The sequence below is a fragment of the Falco biarmicus genome, chromosome 6, assembly GCF_023638135.1.
Source record: "Falco biarmicus isolate bFalBia1 chromosome 6, bFalBia1.pri, whole genome shotgun sequence".
Lineage (NCBI taxonomy): Eukaryota > Metazoa > Chordata > Aves > Falconiformes > Falconidae > Falco > Falco biarmicus.
This window is the reverse complement of record NC_079293.1, coordinates 87,070,291-87,087,490: the sequence shown is the minus strand read 5'-3', so window position 1 is coordinate 87,087,490 and position 17,200 is coordinate 87,070,291. Positions and strand designations below refer to the sequence as shown.

At 35.9% G+C, this 17,200-nt stretch overlaps 1 protein-coding gene across 8 annotated transcripts in view; it reads right to left on the bottom strand.

The window, feature by feature from the left end:
• CNST (consortin, connexin sorting protein) overlaps nucleotides 1-17,200 on the bottom strand; it is a 50,775-nt gene that overhangs the window by 24,231 nt on the left and 9,344 nt on the right. For 7 of the 8 annotated variants that reach the window (XM_056342477.1, XM_056342476.1, XM_056342482.1 and 4 more), the window contains 2 exons: nucleotides 11,967-12,401; nucleotides 4,298-4,503 (listed from right to left, as the gene is read on the bottom strand). In XM_056342477.1, coding sequence (XP_056198452.1) covers nucleotides 4,298-4,503; nucleotides 11,967-12,351 — 591 coding nt within the window. In that variant the 5' untranslated portion in view covers nucleotides 12,352-12,401. Of the gene's footprint in view, nucleotides 1-4,297; nucleotides 4,504-11,966; nucleotides 12,402-14,935; nucleotides 14,956-17,200 lie in introns of those variants that run through there. The other variant, XM_056342483.1, reaches the window with a different exon arrangement.

The window sequence follows — 17,200 nt, the reverse complement described above, 5'->3', positions numbered from 1 at the left end:
ATACGAATTTGCCCAAATGTTAGTTGGGTTTTATCTTATTACAACAACAAAAAATTATTCCACAATTTTTTTTAATGATTTAAAACTTTTAAAATTACCTATAACAGAAGAACTGTGTTTACTGATACAAGTTGAGGAGTCTGAATTCTGTTATTGACCATTGCTTCTTTATGTTTGACCAAATTAGGATCATTGCAAGCTCTCCTGAGCATTACAGTGCAATGTGATAAAATGGAGAAATGGAGGTTTCCTGACTGATGAGAAAGAACAATCTTCGGATGAAAGACACTAAAAGTATTACATATCACAGCATCAGATATACCAACGACCTTCCTGCTTACTGTCTATCTACAATATATAATTACAACACATATAAAAAATACATAGAATTTGAAATATGTACAGTATGAATATTTGAAATTCATGAGATAAATGTAAAAGGACTCAAGTTCTTAATTGTCATCTGTATTACTTCTAGTCCATCCACAGAAGCCAGACCATTGCATCAGCTTTCTACCACTTCCTTTCCTGAAGCTGCTCTGCTGTGTTAAAGATTTAAAGACCCTCCGCCTCATGTGTCGGTTCACTAAGCCTAACATCCTGATAGCCAAAGCTCTTCAACAATAGAGCAAGTCATAGAGTTAAGCCAGACAGCAGTTGTTTGATTTGTACCACCGCTGCTAAGACATGGAACAAATCTACAGCTCTTCCTCCTTAGGCTGACATTTCTGTAACAGAACAATTAAAATTGGATTTGTAACATGACAGCTTTGCCACTAAGATGACCATTGGAAAAAAACCCTAAAAATCACAACAATCCTCCAAGCCTTGTTCTCTTAGATGGATGCTGAGTTAATACAGATACGTCAAAACAAAGAAATAGCAGGGAGTTGACACAAGAAATAAGCAAACTTTCCTTGTTGCCTTTAGAGCTCAAAGTGCTAAGGAGGTTTAATATAAAGAACAAAAGTCATTCCAAAGCAGTTACTGAGAACCAGGAAAATCAAACATAAAAGAGATTACATATAGAATATTTGAACACCTAAGTCAATCTCCAGCCCTTCTAGCTTAACAAAATGCATAAACTGACATTAAATGCTGCTATAACAGCTGCTATCTTAGCCAATGGGTAGGACCTGAACAAGGGATCTCCATGCCTTAGCATGCAAGATGTCCAGATGCAACATCTTAAAAAACAACGTCACCCTGGCTGGGTAATTTTATAATGCCTATGTTTAAGAGATCACTGCAAATACATGCTCACCAAGGGTTTATACACTGAGAAGCTATGTATAAACCAGGAACACAGGCATGTAAACATAAGGGAAAATTATGTTCCCATATACCAAGGTACTGCTAGATCAAAGCTACATGTTTTAATTACAGACTACTGAAATAGATTTACTATCCCTTTCCTAGAGATGCTTTTTATTTCAACCAGCTATTTCAAAGCCAAAATGATAAGCACAGAAGTGGCTCCAGAAGAAAAGTCAAGATGCCAGTTAAAAAAAAAAACAACTTACTTTGTTAATCAAGTACAGGTACCATTTTTTTAATTTGTTTTGGGGGTTTTTGATTTCTTTTTGGGTGCTTTTTCCCCCCAGAACTGAAGTAAAGGATTGTTTCTCGGACTAGAATGGCAAAGACACCACTGTACTACAGTCTATGCAACCAGCTCAAAGAAAGCAAGTACCTAAAGACAGTCAGAAAATAAGCATGTTTCTAATCAGAATTTCACTTTGACTCTGGTGAGGAGTATTATAGAAAAGGTAGAGCTGATACCTGGAAATGGAAAGGTGTAACACTGTAGAGAAAAGCTAACATGGTAACTGAAATATTTTTCTTCTAATTACTCCCTGCAGACAAATAATCTTGAAGATTTGCAACAACTTATTTGTGCTTGCAAGAAAACTGGACAGGCTTTCCTAGAAAGCTGAGGAATACTGATGTTCGTTTGTAAATACAATAAAATAAAAAAATATAAACCTCAGAAGTAAAAATATTTTGCTCAGCAGCATTCTCCGGTATCAGTGACCTTTACAAGCACTAACTCATCCATCTCCAGGGACAGCAAATGTTGGCAGCCTTCCTATTTCCATGCACGGTGTGACAAGGGCCATGGTTGTAAAACATGTGCAGTAATTGCAGGTACCCTGATAGCTAAACATTCAGGTTAAGACACCTCACAGCTGACACTCCATGACTTCTGTGGGTGCACACAAACATTCAGTCTCAAAATCCTTGGGACGTATCAGTTTAGGCACTCATAATTTGAAGGGCTTATCAAGTGGACGCTTTTGTAAAAGTCTAAAGATGACTGCTCAAAAAAGACAGCAACTTGATAGTGGGTCTAGATTACAAGCTGTGTATTCCTGGCTCAGTCTTATCTCTAACCACTGTACGATTCTGAGCCCAGTACCTCCAAAAGAGAATTGGTAAGTCACTTCTATGGTTTAATTTTTATTCGCATTGGGTTTTATTCACATTTTGTCTGCTATCTACAGCAGTCTCTGAAGGATTTTTGGAGCTGCCAAAGCTCTGTACTTATGTTAAATATACAGCGCTTCTTAGATTCTGTAACAAATGCTAAACAAATCACATGAATCCCATTTGAGACAGGAAAAAAATTACATCCTATTTTAATTAAAAGTTCACCCTTAGAACAGCCCCTAATATCCCACAGCCTTTAAATATTTAATATAGGCTTCCCACTAACAATGCAGATTGTAAATACTCCAGAACATCTGATGCAGCTCTTTATTTTACATTGAATTTTGTCATACAGAATAAAAACAGAATATGATAGAAGAGTATTTGCTAGACTTGGCACAAAAGAAAGTTACTGGCAGGCTGTATTAGCAATCTGAAAAAAAGACTGAAGATGACAGGTTAATTCACTGGAAAAGTAAAAAAAAAATCTTGATAGACTCACTTTACACCAAAACATGAATGCTATCTTTAAAATCCTTTATTTTTTCCCCAGATAAAGAAGTGTTTTGTATCCTTGTAAATTCTGTTAGCTTTCTATTCAAAACGCTTGATAATTCTTACAAGAAAAAGAGCTGGTGTTTGATTACATGTTTAAATCTGGAAATGCAGATTCTGTTCTCAGTTCTGTCACAATTCCTGTTTGACTTTCAACAGGTTGTTACCCTTACAGTTTGGCTTCCTTATCTAAAAAGCAGCAAACAGATTTCACCTCCACCATGTTTTACATCACTCTGTAATATTTGCAATGCATTTTGAAATTTCTGCCCTAACTCTGTTGTTTTCCAAAACAGACCTTTGTACCGACTCATGAACAGCCACAGCCACCCAATTTGGCATGGCTAAAAGTACAAACAAAAATAAAGAGTTCAAATAAATTAAGGAACGATAGCAAATATTTTCATTCAAACAGATTAAAAAAAAATAAAATTCTATGTCAAGTGTAAATTATCTGTAATTTGCAATCCTAAAGAGAAACCTATTTCTCAAATATAATTGCTTATTTATATTGAAGATAATAAGAATGCAGGAGTGTCATCACAGTTCAGAACTTTAAAGTATCACAATCATCCAGTTTTTCACATTAAAAATAATGCAACTAAGTCAAATCACAGGCTGTACACTATTTATATATACAGCTCATATTACACCCTACACCCAAACATTCTGCTCTTCTAGTCCACTGGTCTGACACAACTAAACTACCAATAAATACTGCATCAAGTCCTATTGACATACTCATCCCACATCATAATCTCCAGAAAGAAAAACTCCTGGTCAGTTTTTGATTTGAAAAGAAATCTTTTACTCAGCGTTTCCTCTGGCCTTACAGGTATGGCAACTGTGCTATAAAAAAAGTATACAATAAGCAACCTTGAATATTAGTGTTCATGATGAAATCCATGCTAGAAAGAAGTCTGCAACAGCAAAAGTAATTCCAGATTTAAAATGTTATCTAGACATCAGCTGTCTTGTACGTATACCAGTGTCTTACAAACCATATTTAAGGTATGAAGACTGATTTTCCTAAATCATCACGCCAAACTAGAATTTCATCATTTGAGGAATTATAAACCCCATCCTTAAGACTTTCCTTTAACTGCAGAATACACTTTCAAAGCAATTTATAGTTTTAAATACATTAGAAGACCTTAGAGGAGATACTTGCTTTGAACACCCATTATAAATCAAAATAACCCGTCGAGGTATGAATATTGGTGTATGTTGAGTTAATGCATTTTTTCCTAATGAATAAAGGTCTCAATTAAAAACAAAATTGTGAGCAACATCCCAGAATCATAGGAAGTACCTGATGGAGACACAGGGGCAGTATCTTTGAATCCATCTGCTCAACCTCTTCACGGAGCAAAGAGAAAAGAGACTGCAACGTCTGTTTTTGTTCTTTTTGGTTAAGGTTTTCATTTGCTTCAATAGCACCTTCATCATGCGCAGAATCTGTGTCTGTAGTAAGAGTACTTTCCTCCTTGATTGCTGTGGTTCCCACTGTAGGAACTCCTTTAAAAAGAACAAGTACTTAGGTTAGAACTCAAAAAAATACATCAAGTTGCTTTTTTAGGAAATTTCAACATAAAAGCTATGAATAAAACCCTAGTATCTTAAATAACATCCCTGCATGTAAATAAAATGCTGGTCTTGTCAGAATTAGTTGTGGTAGATCTGTCTCAGTGTCAGCTCACCTACCTGAAAAAGCAAGGTAACATACATAAAGTATACTTGCACATTTCTAACATGGACCTGACTTTAACTTGGGGCAAAAAAATCCTCCTGGTCTAAACTGTTCTACAGAGTTATTAATAAGAGACCAGGATGGCCTAAAATAAAGAGTGTTGTGACTGGTGTTAGTTTCAGTTACAAAACCCAATACTTCGGTCCAAATGGATAAACTTCACTAAGACAGAACTGAAATATAGCAGAGACAGAAAGCTGGGTTGTTTGCAACCGTTTTTCTCAAAAAGGGAAAAAAGAAGGCAGGCAAGGAGAGTGTGAATGTTCTCAGTTTGCCTCTTCACTCCTGCCAAGGACCTTGTACAGCCAGATGTCCCAGGAAAGGAAGGAAGGAATGAAGGACAATTCGACCTGTTCTTCAGATGATAACACAGGAGCTCCTCCCAAAGACGACAGGATCTTAAAGGACAGAAAGAAGCAGATGATGACAGAGGGGGATTCTACTGTGGAGGACATATGTCCAGGGGGACTGTCCTGCTAAGTGTAAAGGAAAACCTCCCTAGATAGTTGGACGGTTCATTCAGCCTGGCAGAAAAGGAAACCCTGTCAGTTTTGGGCCTCTTACTTCAAGAGGGACACGGAGGTGCTGGATCGTGTCCAGAGAAGGGCAACGGAGCTGGGAAAGGGACTGGAATACAAGCCTTATGAGGGAACTGGGGTCTTTAGCCTGGAGAGGAGGTGGCTGAGGGGGGGGAACCTCATTGCTCTCTACAACTACCTGACAGGAGGCTGTAGGCAGGTGGGGTCGGGCTCTTCTCCCAAGTAACAAACAGACGGTCAAAAGGAAACAGCCTCAAGCTGTGCCAGGGAGATTCAGGTCGGATATTAGGAAAAAATTCTTCATGGAAAGGGTGGCCAAGCACTGTAACAGGCTGCCCAGGGAGGTGGTGGAATTGCCATCCCTGGAAGTGTTTAAAAAAATGTGCAGATGTGGAGCTTAGAGGCATGGTTCAGTGGTGGGCTTGGCAGTGCTGGGTTAACGGTTGGAGCTGATGATCTCAAAGGTCTTTTCCAACCTAAATGATCGTATGACTTGAGACTCCAGGGAATAAGCCAGTAGTGGTGACCTACATTGGTAGTAATGACGTACACTGAATTTAGCCTTCAGAACTTCTTGCTAAGCAGAAAACTAGGTTCTCCATGGTATGTTCCCTGGCAGTCCACTGTGGCCTGCCTCCAATTCTACAGAAGTCAAAACAGTCAGACATGCAGGTAGAGGACTGGCAATATGTACAATAGATAATGTAAAGCTTAACAGTACAAAAATGTTACTGGGTGCAAATCCCCTATTTTATTGTTAGAAATAAAATATCTGTAGTATATTGCTGATCATGAATATGATAGTTATCAGGAAATGTTAAATGAGATTAGAGAAGTGTAGAGCAGTCAGTAGTAGTGGGAGAAATCAATTACCCATATACAGACTGGACCAGTTTCTCATGAAGATCACAGAATAAAAGGAATAAATGATGGCTTCCTGTAACACACAGTCGTAGGTGTAACCAGAAAACTACAGTTTATACCACCGATTAATATTTCTTTTTCCACGAAACTACATCGAACTTGATACATTTACATAGGACTCGAATTTTTAAAAAACAATCCCATAATTTTTTGAAACAATTTAGAAAATTTGGCTACTGAAGCGTGCACAATAGACTTTTATAAACTCAAGTTATTATGAGTATGTTATTATTCCCTAGCTACACCCAGTTTCTGAAAATCATGTTATTTAAAAGTGTCATCCCCCTCCCCAGTGGGGGACACAGTTTCAAGTAACCATCACGCTGTTTCTACCATTTGGGCATGCAGCGTATTTCAGAACCCCTTGATTCATCACAACTGAAAGATTTAGGGCTTAAGAAAGGCACTAGCTTGTCCACTGAAGGTCCAACCATTTTATTCTTGGTTATTTTAAACTCTTTATTAAGTAAACTATCCAGGTCAAGAGTACTAATAAGCTCTGTGGGTGGCTATTTTCACAGGGCTTACTGCCAGACAAAATATGGGTGTAATTTAAGATTGCTTTTTCAATATTAATGCATATGCCTGCTTTTCCAGTATTTATTTGGGCTTGCTGTGGGCCAAAAGCAACAAGAGACATAACTGGCTGCAAGACACAAACCAGGAAGTATTTTCAGAGATGGAATTAAGGTGTCTTTAAAAATACAGCTTTCTGTTCAGCACATGATCATGAAACCAGAAAAGAGGGTCCACATGTTCTGGCAAACCTTTTCTCTCAGAAAAAATCCCCCATCACTTCAAACTGCACTTTATAATAAGTATATATATATATAAAATAAGCAGTTAATAATCACCTGTCACATCAAAACATGACTATTGACTGAAACATGCTCAATAGCAACTGTCATGAAAAACCTTCATTTTCATGTTATTGTGGTACTTTGCTAAGACATAATTTATAAACTGTGTATTACTCCTACATATAGTTGAGCTATCACTCACTTGGAATCAAATTCTGCCCTCAAATTACTCCCCTCATTCTGAAGCAAGGCCTTACAGCCATTCAGGTTAATTCTACCTTCTTCTATTTTAAACACAAGACAGCATTTGTGCCTCAGTGGCACTGTAACAAGAATTTTCCTTGAGATAGCAATGCTTAGTAATGCTGTTTCATCATAAAGGTGTTATGGGCTAAGAACCCTATTTATTTTTTTTTCCACTATGTTTTTGAAAATGGCACACAACACTGCTTCTTCCTGGAATCAATCGATCTTGCTGTCCAAAGCAGATTTTTTTTTTAATTACATTTATTTCTGATATTTTAAGAAGCAAGGATTAAGTTTTTTTCACTTTGCAAAGCATTGATATTTACTCTATAACTTAACATTTGGTTCCACACTAGAATGGAAATTTATTTTTATGAAAATAAATGTGAAAAAACACCGAAAATATCAACTTTCCAATAGCCAGAGCATGCACTAGAAATGTAGCAGACAGCTGAGATCAGGTTTCTGTTCTGTGAGACTCAGAGGAGTTTCAGCTGGCATATCCAGTTGGGTATGCCAATGTTTCCCAAGACATGGGGAGAAGGAAATTTTCTCAAAGCTTCCCTAAGAGTTCACCGAAGCAGTGCCATGCTTGCAAAAAGATCCAATTTTGACAGATCTTGTGAATAAAAATTATAAATGCATTTTTCAGTATGTCCCACCCTTTTTGTGTTTCGTCAGTACTGCAAGTGTATGAAATTAGAGATGCTTTGCCACCTGCCTGAGAATGAGTCAGAGGTGGAAGTAGGAGGTATTTGCTATCAAAATAAAATTATGGATATTGTCCTCTTTTTTTCATTGAAATTTTAATTTTCACATTCAGTAGCATTAGCTTAAATCAGCTGTAACAGAAGGTTCTAGTACAGAAAACATATGGTAATCCCTTTTTTTAAATGTTCTTGGTACTCAATACCAGAGAGCTAGTTCAGACTGATTCATTCAGAAACCATTAAAAAAAAAAAAAGAAAAAAAAAGAAAAAAAAGAAAAAAAAAGAAAAAAGAAAAAAAAAGAAAAAGAAAAAAAAAGAAAAAAAAAGAAAAAAAAAGAAAAAAAAGAAAAAAAAAGAAAAAAAGAAAAAAGAAAAAAAAGAAAAAAGAAAAAAGAAAAAAGAAAAAAAAGAAGAAGAAAAAAAAGAAAAAAAAAGAAAAAAGAAAAAAAGGAAAAAAGGAAAAAAAGGAAAAGGAAAAAAAAGAAAAAAAAAGAAAAAAAAAGAAAAAAAGACCAGCAAGTATTAAAAAAAAAAAAAAAGAGCTTTTAAGACAGTAGTATTGGTAAAGATGTAATTCTGCCTGAGCAAGCTCAAAATCTTGTTTAGTGGTTTAGTGTGGAACAGAACCCTAAATAAAATAACATTCCTAGAATTTTCATATAATTTGACTAATTTATATTCATATATTTCATTTGCTGCAACACCAAATTCATCCCAGTCACTCCACTTTCTTCTTCCACCTTCAAGCTGCTTCAAGAAATAAGTTGAATAATTTACAGGAAAAGCATATGTTGCAGAATTTAACTTAGGGTAAAATGATTAAGTGTAAGTAACTGTGCTATATTATATTAAGGAATTCCACACTGATTTTACAACACCAAGTTACTAGTTATGCCAGGACTGATCTTTTGAAAAATATGAAATTATTTACAGAGACTAGAAGTCCACATTTACAAAAATACATTGAAGCAGATGACACCTCATGAATCACTATCTCTACTGCACTAAAGTTAGTACAATTCATTACAAGGAAATCAAGTATGAATAATCGTCAAAGTTTAAATTTGTCAATTTAAATTTACCTCACTTCTTGAGCATCAGGTGTCCTCAAACAGATATAATCGCAGTCTATTCAAAACTATTATTAGTATACAAAAAGAACGTTGAGAGAAATTTGGGATCCGGAAGCTATAGACTTGTCAATTCATTCTTAGTATGTTTACAGCAGCATCAAGACAGCTAAAAGGAGGTGCTTCTTCAAACAACACATAGGTGAAATCTTGGAACTACTTACCCCAGGACACTGAAATGGACTCAAGAAACCAACTGCAAGTCAGGTGACACATTCACTGTAAGCTACTGCAGTCTAGCAGTTCCCACCTGGGGGAGCCCTGAATGGATACTTGCTGATGGCAAGGAGAGCACATGAACAAATCACTACCTCTTTGCCTTGTCCTTCATACTCTTACCTACCCATCCTTTATTGGCTACTGTCAGGAGAAAGGTATTGAACTAGGTAAACCTTCAACCACATATAGTTATTCATAATCTTGCATTCCAGTCCAATGATTGTAGGACCTAGGATAATTCTAGCCCTAACACATTCCAAGCATATACAGAAACATAATAATCAAATTCTTAGAAGTGTTTATGCTTTATAAGCAGCTATTTAGAGGGTTTCAAACATGTTGCACGTGTAAGCACTCGCTCTTTCTTCTGAAGATTAACTTATTTAACAATTATCAATCTTCTGCTGAGTAAGTCCCAAATAAATAAAAAAAGCAAAAATGTAGTTTTCCATATTCCAGGCTCATTGCTTTAATCACTAGCAAGAGAAGGAATATGAACAACATGCTTTTTAAGTCAAATCTCCTATTTTCCAGAATGGCAACATTTAACAGAGACCATAACAGGTTTGCTTACAGGGAAAGAGAAGATTCATAAATCTCTTCTTTAGCTATAAGTCCAAGTAACTCATCCGTGATTTCTCAATAGTTAATAAAATTTTTTAAAATATCACCATAATACATGCCATACAGATATTTAGTTTGTGACTCCAGCTTGCTTGTGTGGCACTCTGCTGTCACCCACTCAGGGATCTTCCACTCTGGTTTGATTATTCTCTCCTTTATCTCTGAGTTGGTATAAAGTCAAGAAAGCTAGTTTGGTTCTTTTATGTAGAGGAATACTCAGGAATTGTTTAAAATAGCTAGTGTTAAAAATTAAATGGAAGATTCTCACTAAAATAAAGACATTTGCAACATCAAGAAATTGTGACACAATCACCGCATTGTGTGGAAACAGGAGAACCATCATCTGAGAATATCTAAAAGGCTAAATGTAAACTAACCTGTAATTAGTGGGAGATAAATGCAATTTTATATTTTGATCTTCCTTTCTGTAATAGTCAAGGTTCTTACTGTTAAAGTAGTAAAACTTTGTTCATAGGTATTCAACCAAACTCTTAAAAGCAGGACATTCTCTGTTGTGGTATTATACTTATCTGTATTTCAGATTTCTTCTTTGTGCCTTAAAACAGTGATCTACTATGCACAGCTTGTTTTTCTGCATTAGTTGATTGCATTTCTCAACAGGAATACAAACTAATGCAGAGACAATACAAGCAAAGTTTAACTTCCAGTGTTTGGGCAAATTTCTCATTTTCTTCCTTTTGTGGTCCTTCAGACATCTCTGTCCACACATCTGAATCACATTTCATCAACTTTTTATTTTGTTATACCTGTCATACAGATGACCGGTTCTCAGTTAATTAAAAAAAGAGATTGACAGAAGTAAGTATTTTCTTCTATTTTTAAACATTAAATATACAGTTGAAATTTATACTTAATGACTTTCTGCATGATTTAATGGGAACTCATCATCCTTATGATGATGGTAGTTTTCAGGATCCTCTTATCTCTACTAGAAAATAAAATTTTTCTCTTCTAGATTTTGCCTATATGTACAAGACATGGAACGCAAGGCTTCCTTCCTTTCTCTCTTTACTTATTTTATTATTCTTTAAGATCATCATCAGTTTTCAGACTAGGCCATAAAAAAATGCTGTTTATCCAGAAAATTTTATTTTAAAATTATCTATTTTAAGTAGCTGAATTCCCTCTCTACTCAATCTTTAGATGGGAAAAAAGAAAAAAAAGAAAAAAAAGCTGGCTTGATTCAGCTGTTCTAAGTGTTTCAAGCAACTTTCAAACACATCTATACAATGAAATACACTGATTTTAATTAATATATTTGCAGCACTATGACATATAATCTTTATGATTTATGGCAAAAACCTAATATAATAACACATTGTGTTGATGCAGACAAATCCTACTCATTCAAAAACAGCAGAAGCATCTCAAATAAGAGCATGTAATGAACATTTGCATTTTCCTTATCCAATTCATACTGAAAAGATCTGAAGGAGAAGTAACACAAAAAATTGGTACAAACCCATTTCTGAACAGCTCATTACCCCAAACAGGGTAATAAATAAAACATCCTAGGACTATTTATTAAAATTTGAAAAATGTAAGTAAATTTTGACAACAGCAGGCCAAGGTGAAACTATTTGGTACACATACCAAGATTTCAAAACCTTGACAGTGAATCAAGACACCAAAATCTTGCACTTGAGCACAATGTTCAAATGAACAAAACCATACTGCCTGAATTTCTGGCTCTTCTGATTTGGAAGTCAGCCCAATTTCCATACTGAAATTCTGCACCTCCCTCTACTTGTGCTTCCTTGATGTTCCGTTTGCTACATAGCCAACATTTAAATACAGAAGGTGAAAACATCTAGAGCTGAATCTGATTTAGAACCATTAACAATTCTGGGGAAAAAAAAAACCAAAACCAACAAACCAAAACCAGAAAACCACCTTTAGTGAAATTTTTAAAATAATTAGTATGACAACTACAATATATCTTTCTTATTCGTTCACAGATTATAATTACAGTGCTATTATTTTCAATAAACAGAACAAAACCATTTTTTATAAAATACCTTTAGATTTTTTACTGGAACTTCTTTTGCTTCTTGGACTTCTTTTTCCACCTGGTTGTTTTTCTATAATAGGCTTTTCCTCCAGCTGGGGGTCCATATGGACATTCACAGATCTCTCAGTCTCACTTTCTTTACAGCTTGGGGTACAGTCTCCACTGTCCATATTCTCATTATTATTGATGCTGTCCTGCTCACCTTTATCCTGTCGTCCCATAGCAATGCTGCTACTAGTCAGAACCTCATTCCCATCACTGTCAAGTTGATTTTCATTTTCATCCGCTGAAGAAACCAAATGAGATGCCAAACTTTCCACCCTATAGTCAGCAGGAAGACTGTCCTTTGAGTCTATTTGTAGATCATTTGGTGAAAATTCTCTGTCATCCATTAGAGCGTTACTTGTTGAACCACTTAATCTCCCTCCAAATATTTTTAGACCTAAAACATAAAAACAAAAGAAGTATTTATAATATGTAGACTATAATGAATAAATAACCTCATATTAATGCCAGCCAATAAAGAATCACATTAGCCAAGTGATAACATTTTAAAAGAATGGGAAAATTATTTCAAACGGTAATCTATGGCCCTGTTGTAAGTCTTAAAGCAAAGCATATTTACATACAAAGAACTATCTATAAACTTGTATTTTTATTCAGTTATAATCTGTTACCTGACCTGATTTTTACAGCAGTGCTCAGCATTACAGATGAGGTAACAAGAAAAACAAAAAGATAAACAGACACCCCCCCCCTTTAAATCCATAGCTAAACCAAAAGCATTCTTGTCACATAAGATCATAGTTTGCATGAAATAAAAATAAAACAGGGAGGAATAAAAGCAGAACAACCTTTAATTCTGTCACTGATGGTACCATATCAAATATGCTGACAGAGTAACTGTTACAAGAATCAGATGCAAGTAGAACCTGTTTATTGACTCAGATTTTCACTATTTTCAAGAAAACATTCACCATGTCTTCAGTATACACAGAAGCAGATGGTTTGTTAATAAAAAAACCTAATCCCCCACCTACTCTCAGCAGGGGTCAATTTTCCCTTTTTGTGAACATGCACCTCTGATCAATGCTGCAATGAGATGCATATTCACAGGAAAAAAAAAGGTAACTTAGCAGAAGAGTTACATGGTACTTATACAGGACTGTTATTGTTTCAGTTCCTATCTTTGGCTTTTAGAAGCACGGCAGTACTGCTGGTTTAACTTACCGACTATATAGATGAAATACAGCTCCATTATGTACATCTCATTAGATTTAGCTCACATATTTTAAGTAGTGAAGCCAAAAAATCAGCAAGCACTCTTGTATTATAGAAAAGCTTAGACAAGCCTCCTACAGCAGCTTCCTATCCTTTCCTTTAAATGAAAAGGCATTTTAAGGAAAACTGTCTCCACCAGGCTTTCTTCAGTCTTATGTCCCAGTATATACAACTGAAGTAACTGAAATACAAACTTGCTAAATATGCAAGATAATGTTTAATTTTACTTGCTAGAAGAATTCAAACTGCAGAAAAACAGAAAAAATGCCTTAAGAGAATAAGTAGGTTTTCCTTCATACACAGAAACATATTTCTGTTAATGATTACTAAAAAGATTTTCCCAATATTATTCTTCCACAACCTCTGTAGTTGCTAAAAGGCCTGGAAAACAGAAAACGTCACTGCGATCTTCAAGGAGGACAAGGAGGAGGCTTCAGGGAGCTACAGGCTGCTCAGCCTCATCTCAGTCCCTGAAAGGTGATATACCAAGTAATCCTTTTCAGAAAAAAAGAAACCATTTTCAAACATATAAAGGACAAGAAGGTCACTGAGAGTAGTCAGCATGGATTTATGACGGGTAAATAGTGCTTAATAAACTTTATAGGCTTCTACAAAGAGGTGACTGGCTTCAGCAGAGGAGGGGAGAACAATGGATGCTGTTTACCCTGACTGTGGTAAGACTTTTGACACTGTCTCCAATAACGTCCTCACAAACAAGCATACAAAGTCCAGGCTGCATAAACAGACAGTGAGGAGTTCCAGGGAAGCATGCAGAGGGTGACAAGCCACCACCAGCCAGGCAACAGAAACGCAAAAGTCAGCACCAACTAGGACAACTTCACCTCTGCTTCCAACCTGAAGGATTTATTAACCATTTCCAGCTGTACCAGTTTAACAAAAAATACTGCCTGTCCAATAACATACAAGCTGCACCAGGGGAGGTCTAGACTGGAGTTGAGGAAGTGTTTCTTTAATGAGAGGGTGGTCAAACACTGGAACAGGCTTCTTGGAGAGGTGGTCAATGCCCCAGGCCTGTCAGTGTTTGAGGCAATTAGACAATGCCCTTAATGAATTAAATGCTTTAACTTTTGGTCAGCTCTGAATTGGTCAGGCAATTCAACTAGATGATTACTGTAGGTCCCTTCCAACTGAAATAGTCTATTCTATTCTATTCTAGAAGAATAACGAATTGTACACTAGAGATGGAAGTTGTATTTTCCTTTGGCAACCAAATAAGAGAATTGGCTTGCCTTCCTCGAGCACCAGAAAGACAATGAAGGGAACTCTAGAGAAGATACATATCTGAAGAATGCATCTGTTCATTGGAAGGATGTTTCTTAATCAAGCCCTTTTCTCTCAAAGGGAGATAAACACAAAATGAAAGGTTAAAAGGACAGAACTTCAGTCAAACCAGCAAGAATGAGAACTAGAAGATACTCTTTACGACACCCACACTATAGTTATGTTGATTTATTAATACTGTTCTAAAGCATCAAAAAAAACCAAACAACCCCAAACACTATGTTGAACTTAAAAGGTTCACTTACTATTCCTAGCATATGAAATATTAACTACTGCTGCCCTCCCCAGCTCATAGATGAAATGATATATCAAACAAAAGAGGTTGAATTAAATTGCCCAAAGCCAACAACGAATTCATTTTAACAGCAATAATTAAAAATCAGGATGTCCTACCACCACTCTTGCGTAGTGTAGACAACAGTTTATCCTTTCAACAGCTATCACAGGGAAACAGAAATGTGAATGCATTTGAACAATGTTTCCTACTAGATTATACAAAATGAGGTAAAGATGCTTTTGACAAGTGACAGTTTCTATAGAGGAAGCTGACATTCTGATAGAAAATATTAACTCATTTCCTTTTAACATGTGGCTAAAATGATAGTCCCTCTCTGGCTGAGAGGCTGGAGAGCTTCTGCACCTAGCATAGATCAACATTTCTTGGTTTATTGTTTGAAACGCAGTATTTCTCTAAATAAATAGCCCTGAAAAATATATTCCTTTCTACAGCCCTTATGACTCCTTAGAGAATGAAAATCCAGGAAGAGCCAGCTCAAAGAATTTAGATCAGTCTTGATCTTTTAAAAGGATTTTTTTCCCCAGATGAAGCTTCTTTTCCTTCCTGGTTTCAATGTTGATATCTGCAATTCCTTCTGACTTTACCAAGGCACAAGGCAGGTACCAAAGTGAAACTAAATCCTGTAAGAATGAACTTTAGCTCTGTGTAAAAACAAGTAGAAAACTTATTTACAAACAAAAACGGAACTAGACACTAGTGATTTCAACTATATTTAACCGACCATTAACATGCAGTTACTGAATTTACTGTTTTGCCATTGAAATGAACTGTGCACACAAAGATCGTGCCAAGAATAAAACCTGTTTCTTCCTAGGCACATCTTTCCTCCCTTCACTGGATGCCCAAAATTGAAATAAAAGCTAACACTGAGTAGAACTGTGCTGACCTCTGTTAAAAGATGCCAATGAATCAAAGTGCTTCAGTTCCAGTTGCCACATAGATTCATGCAATTGGCATGTATAATCATGGTGATTATAGCATAAATCGAAAATAAGGTGGCAAATACTTGTCAAGCAGCTACAAGACAGTCTGAGTTGAAGATAGCTGTAACGTTCTTTGTTTTAGAACAAACAATATGTACATTACATAAATACCATGGTACTTCTGTTTTAGGTCAATTTCGATTTTAAAAAGCTTGAGCTCTTCAGTGTTCTCTTTCATGTACTTCATGTAACTTATGTAATTTCAACAACTTTTTTAATTGCTCATTTTTGTGTGTGTACAGAGCCTTTCTTCCATCTATCCTTACCAAGGAAACGTAAGCTTAAATACAGTTGTTTGGACTGTGTTCTAAAAAAAAGCAAGAACTGGGATCTTTCCTGAGCTGGCACAGCCAACATTTGAAGAGAGCATTAAAAAAACACCAAACCAAAGCCACAAACAAATGACACTGCATCCCCCATAACCTCACACTAACACAGCTCCTCTATCCTGGAAAGCTGGATAACCTGTAAGGTGGTTTTTGTGAATGTTTACTGAATATATAGCATACTATTTCATTGACTGATATCAGAAGTATGTTAGAGATCAAGTTTGTAACACCATAGCTGCTGGCAAAAGGCTAAAAATGTTCTAACATTCAAGAAGTTTATGACAAATAATTTTTTTATTCCATTTGACTGCGTTCATATAGGTCCTCTGCCAAAGACATTATTTTCCCTCTCTCATTCCATGCCACTTAATTATTCTATGTTAAGTAGGGAGATTCAAGTCTTTTAATTCTTTGAAAGCCAGTTTCCCCACTATATCACCTATATTGCTCTATTCAAATTGAATGGGCATTTCAGATTGGTTCCCAGTGTTGCTTCTACTGAATCTTTTCATTCATTTTGATGACAAAACACAGTAGCTATGTAAAATCTGCAGTTAACAGCAGTCATAAGTATTTTGGAGGATTTAATTCAAAATTAATTGTAGCAATATGTGCTCCAAAAGGAGTAATGTGAAATTCACTAAGACAAACAGAACACACCGTATATTTTAGAGTAAGTGAAGCACATCTATATGAAATATAGATTAACCAGCCATAGAATCACAGATTCTGTTCTGATGAAAACCATATCGTAAAGAGATACCAAACAGAAAACTGACTGTGAGTCCAAGAGTTTCCCCCACCCCCCTGAGATCCAATACAGCAGGTATTACAAGCACAAGAGAATTCATTATGTCCTACCAGACACTAATCAATTACAGCCCCGTATTTTTGTTTCGTGCACAATATACACAAAACAAGATGTGCACAAATATGAGAACCTAGATCACAGGCAGGTAAGAGTTTTAGAGAGGAAGGGACAGCACTACATGTAGTAACAGTTATTTAGCCTAGAAAAGGTTGTCATATAAACAACCAAACAGGCTGT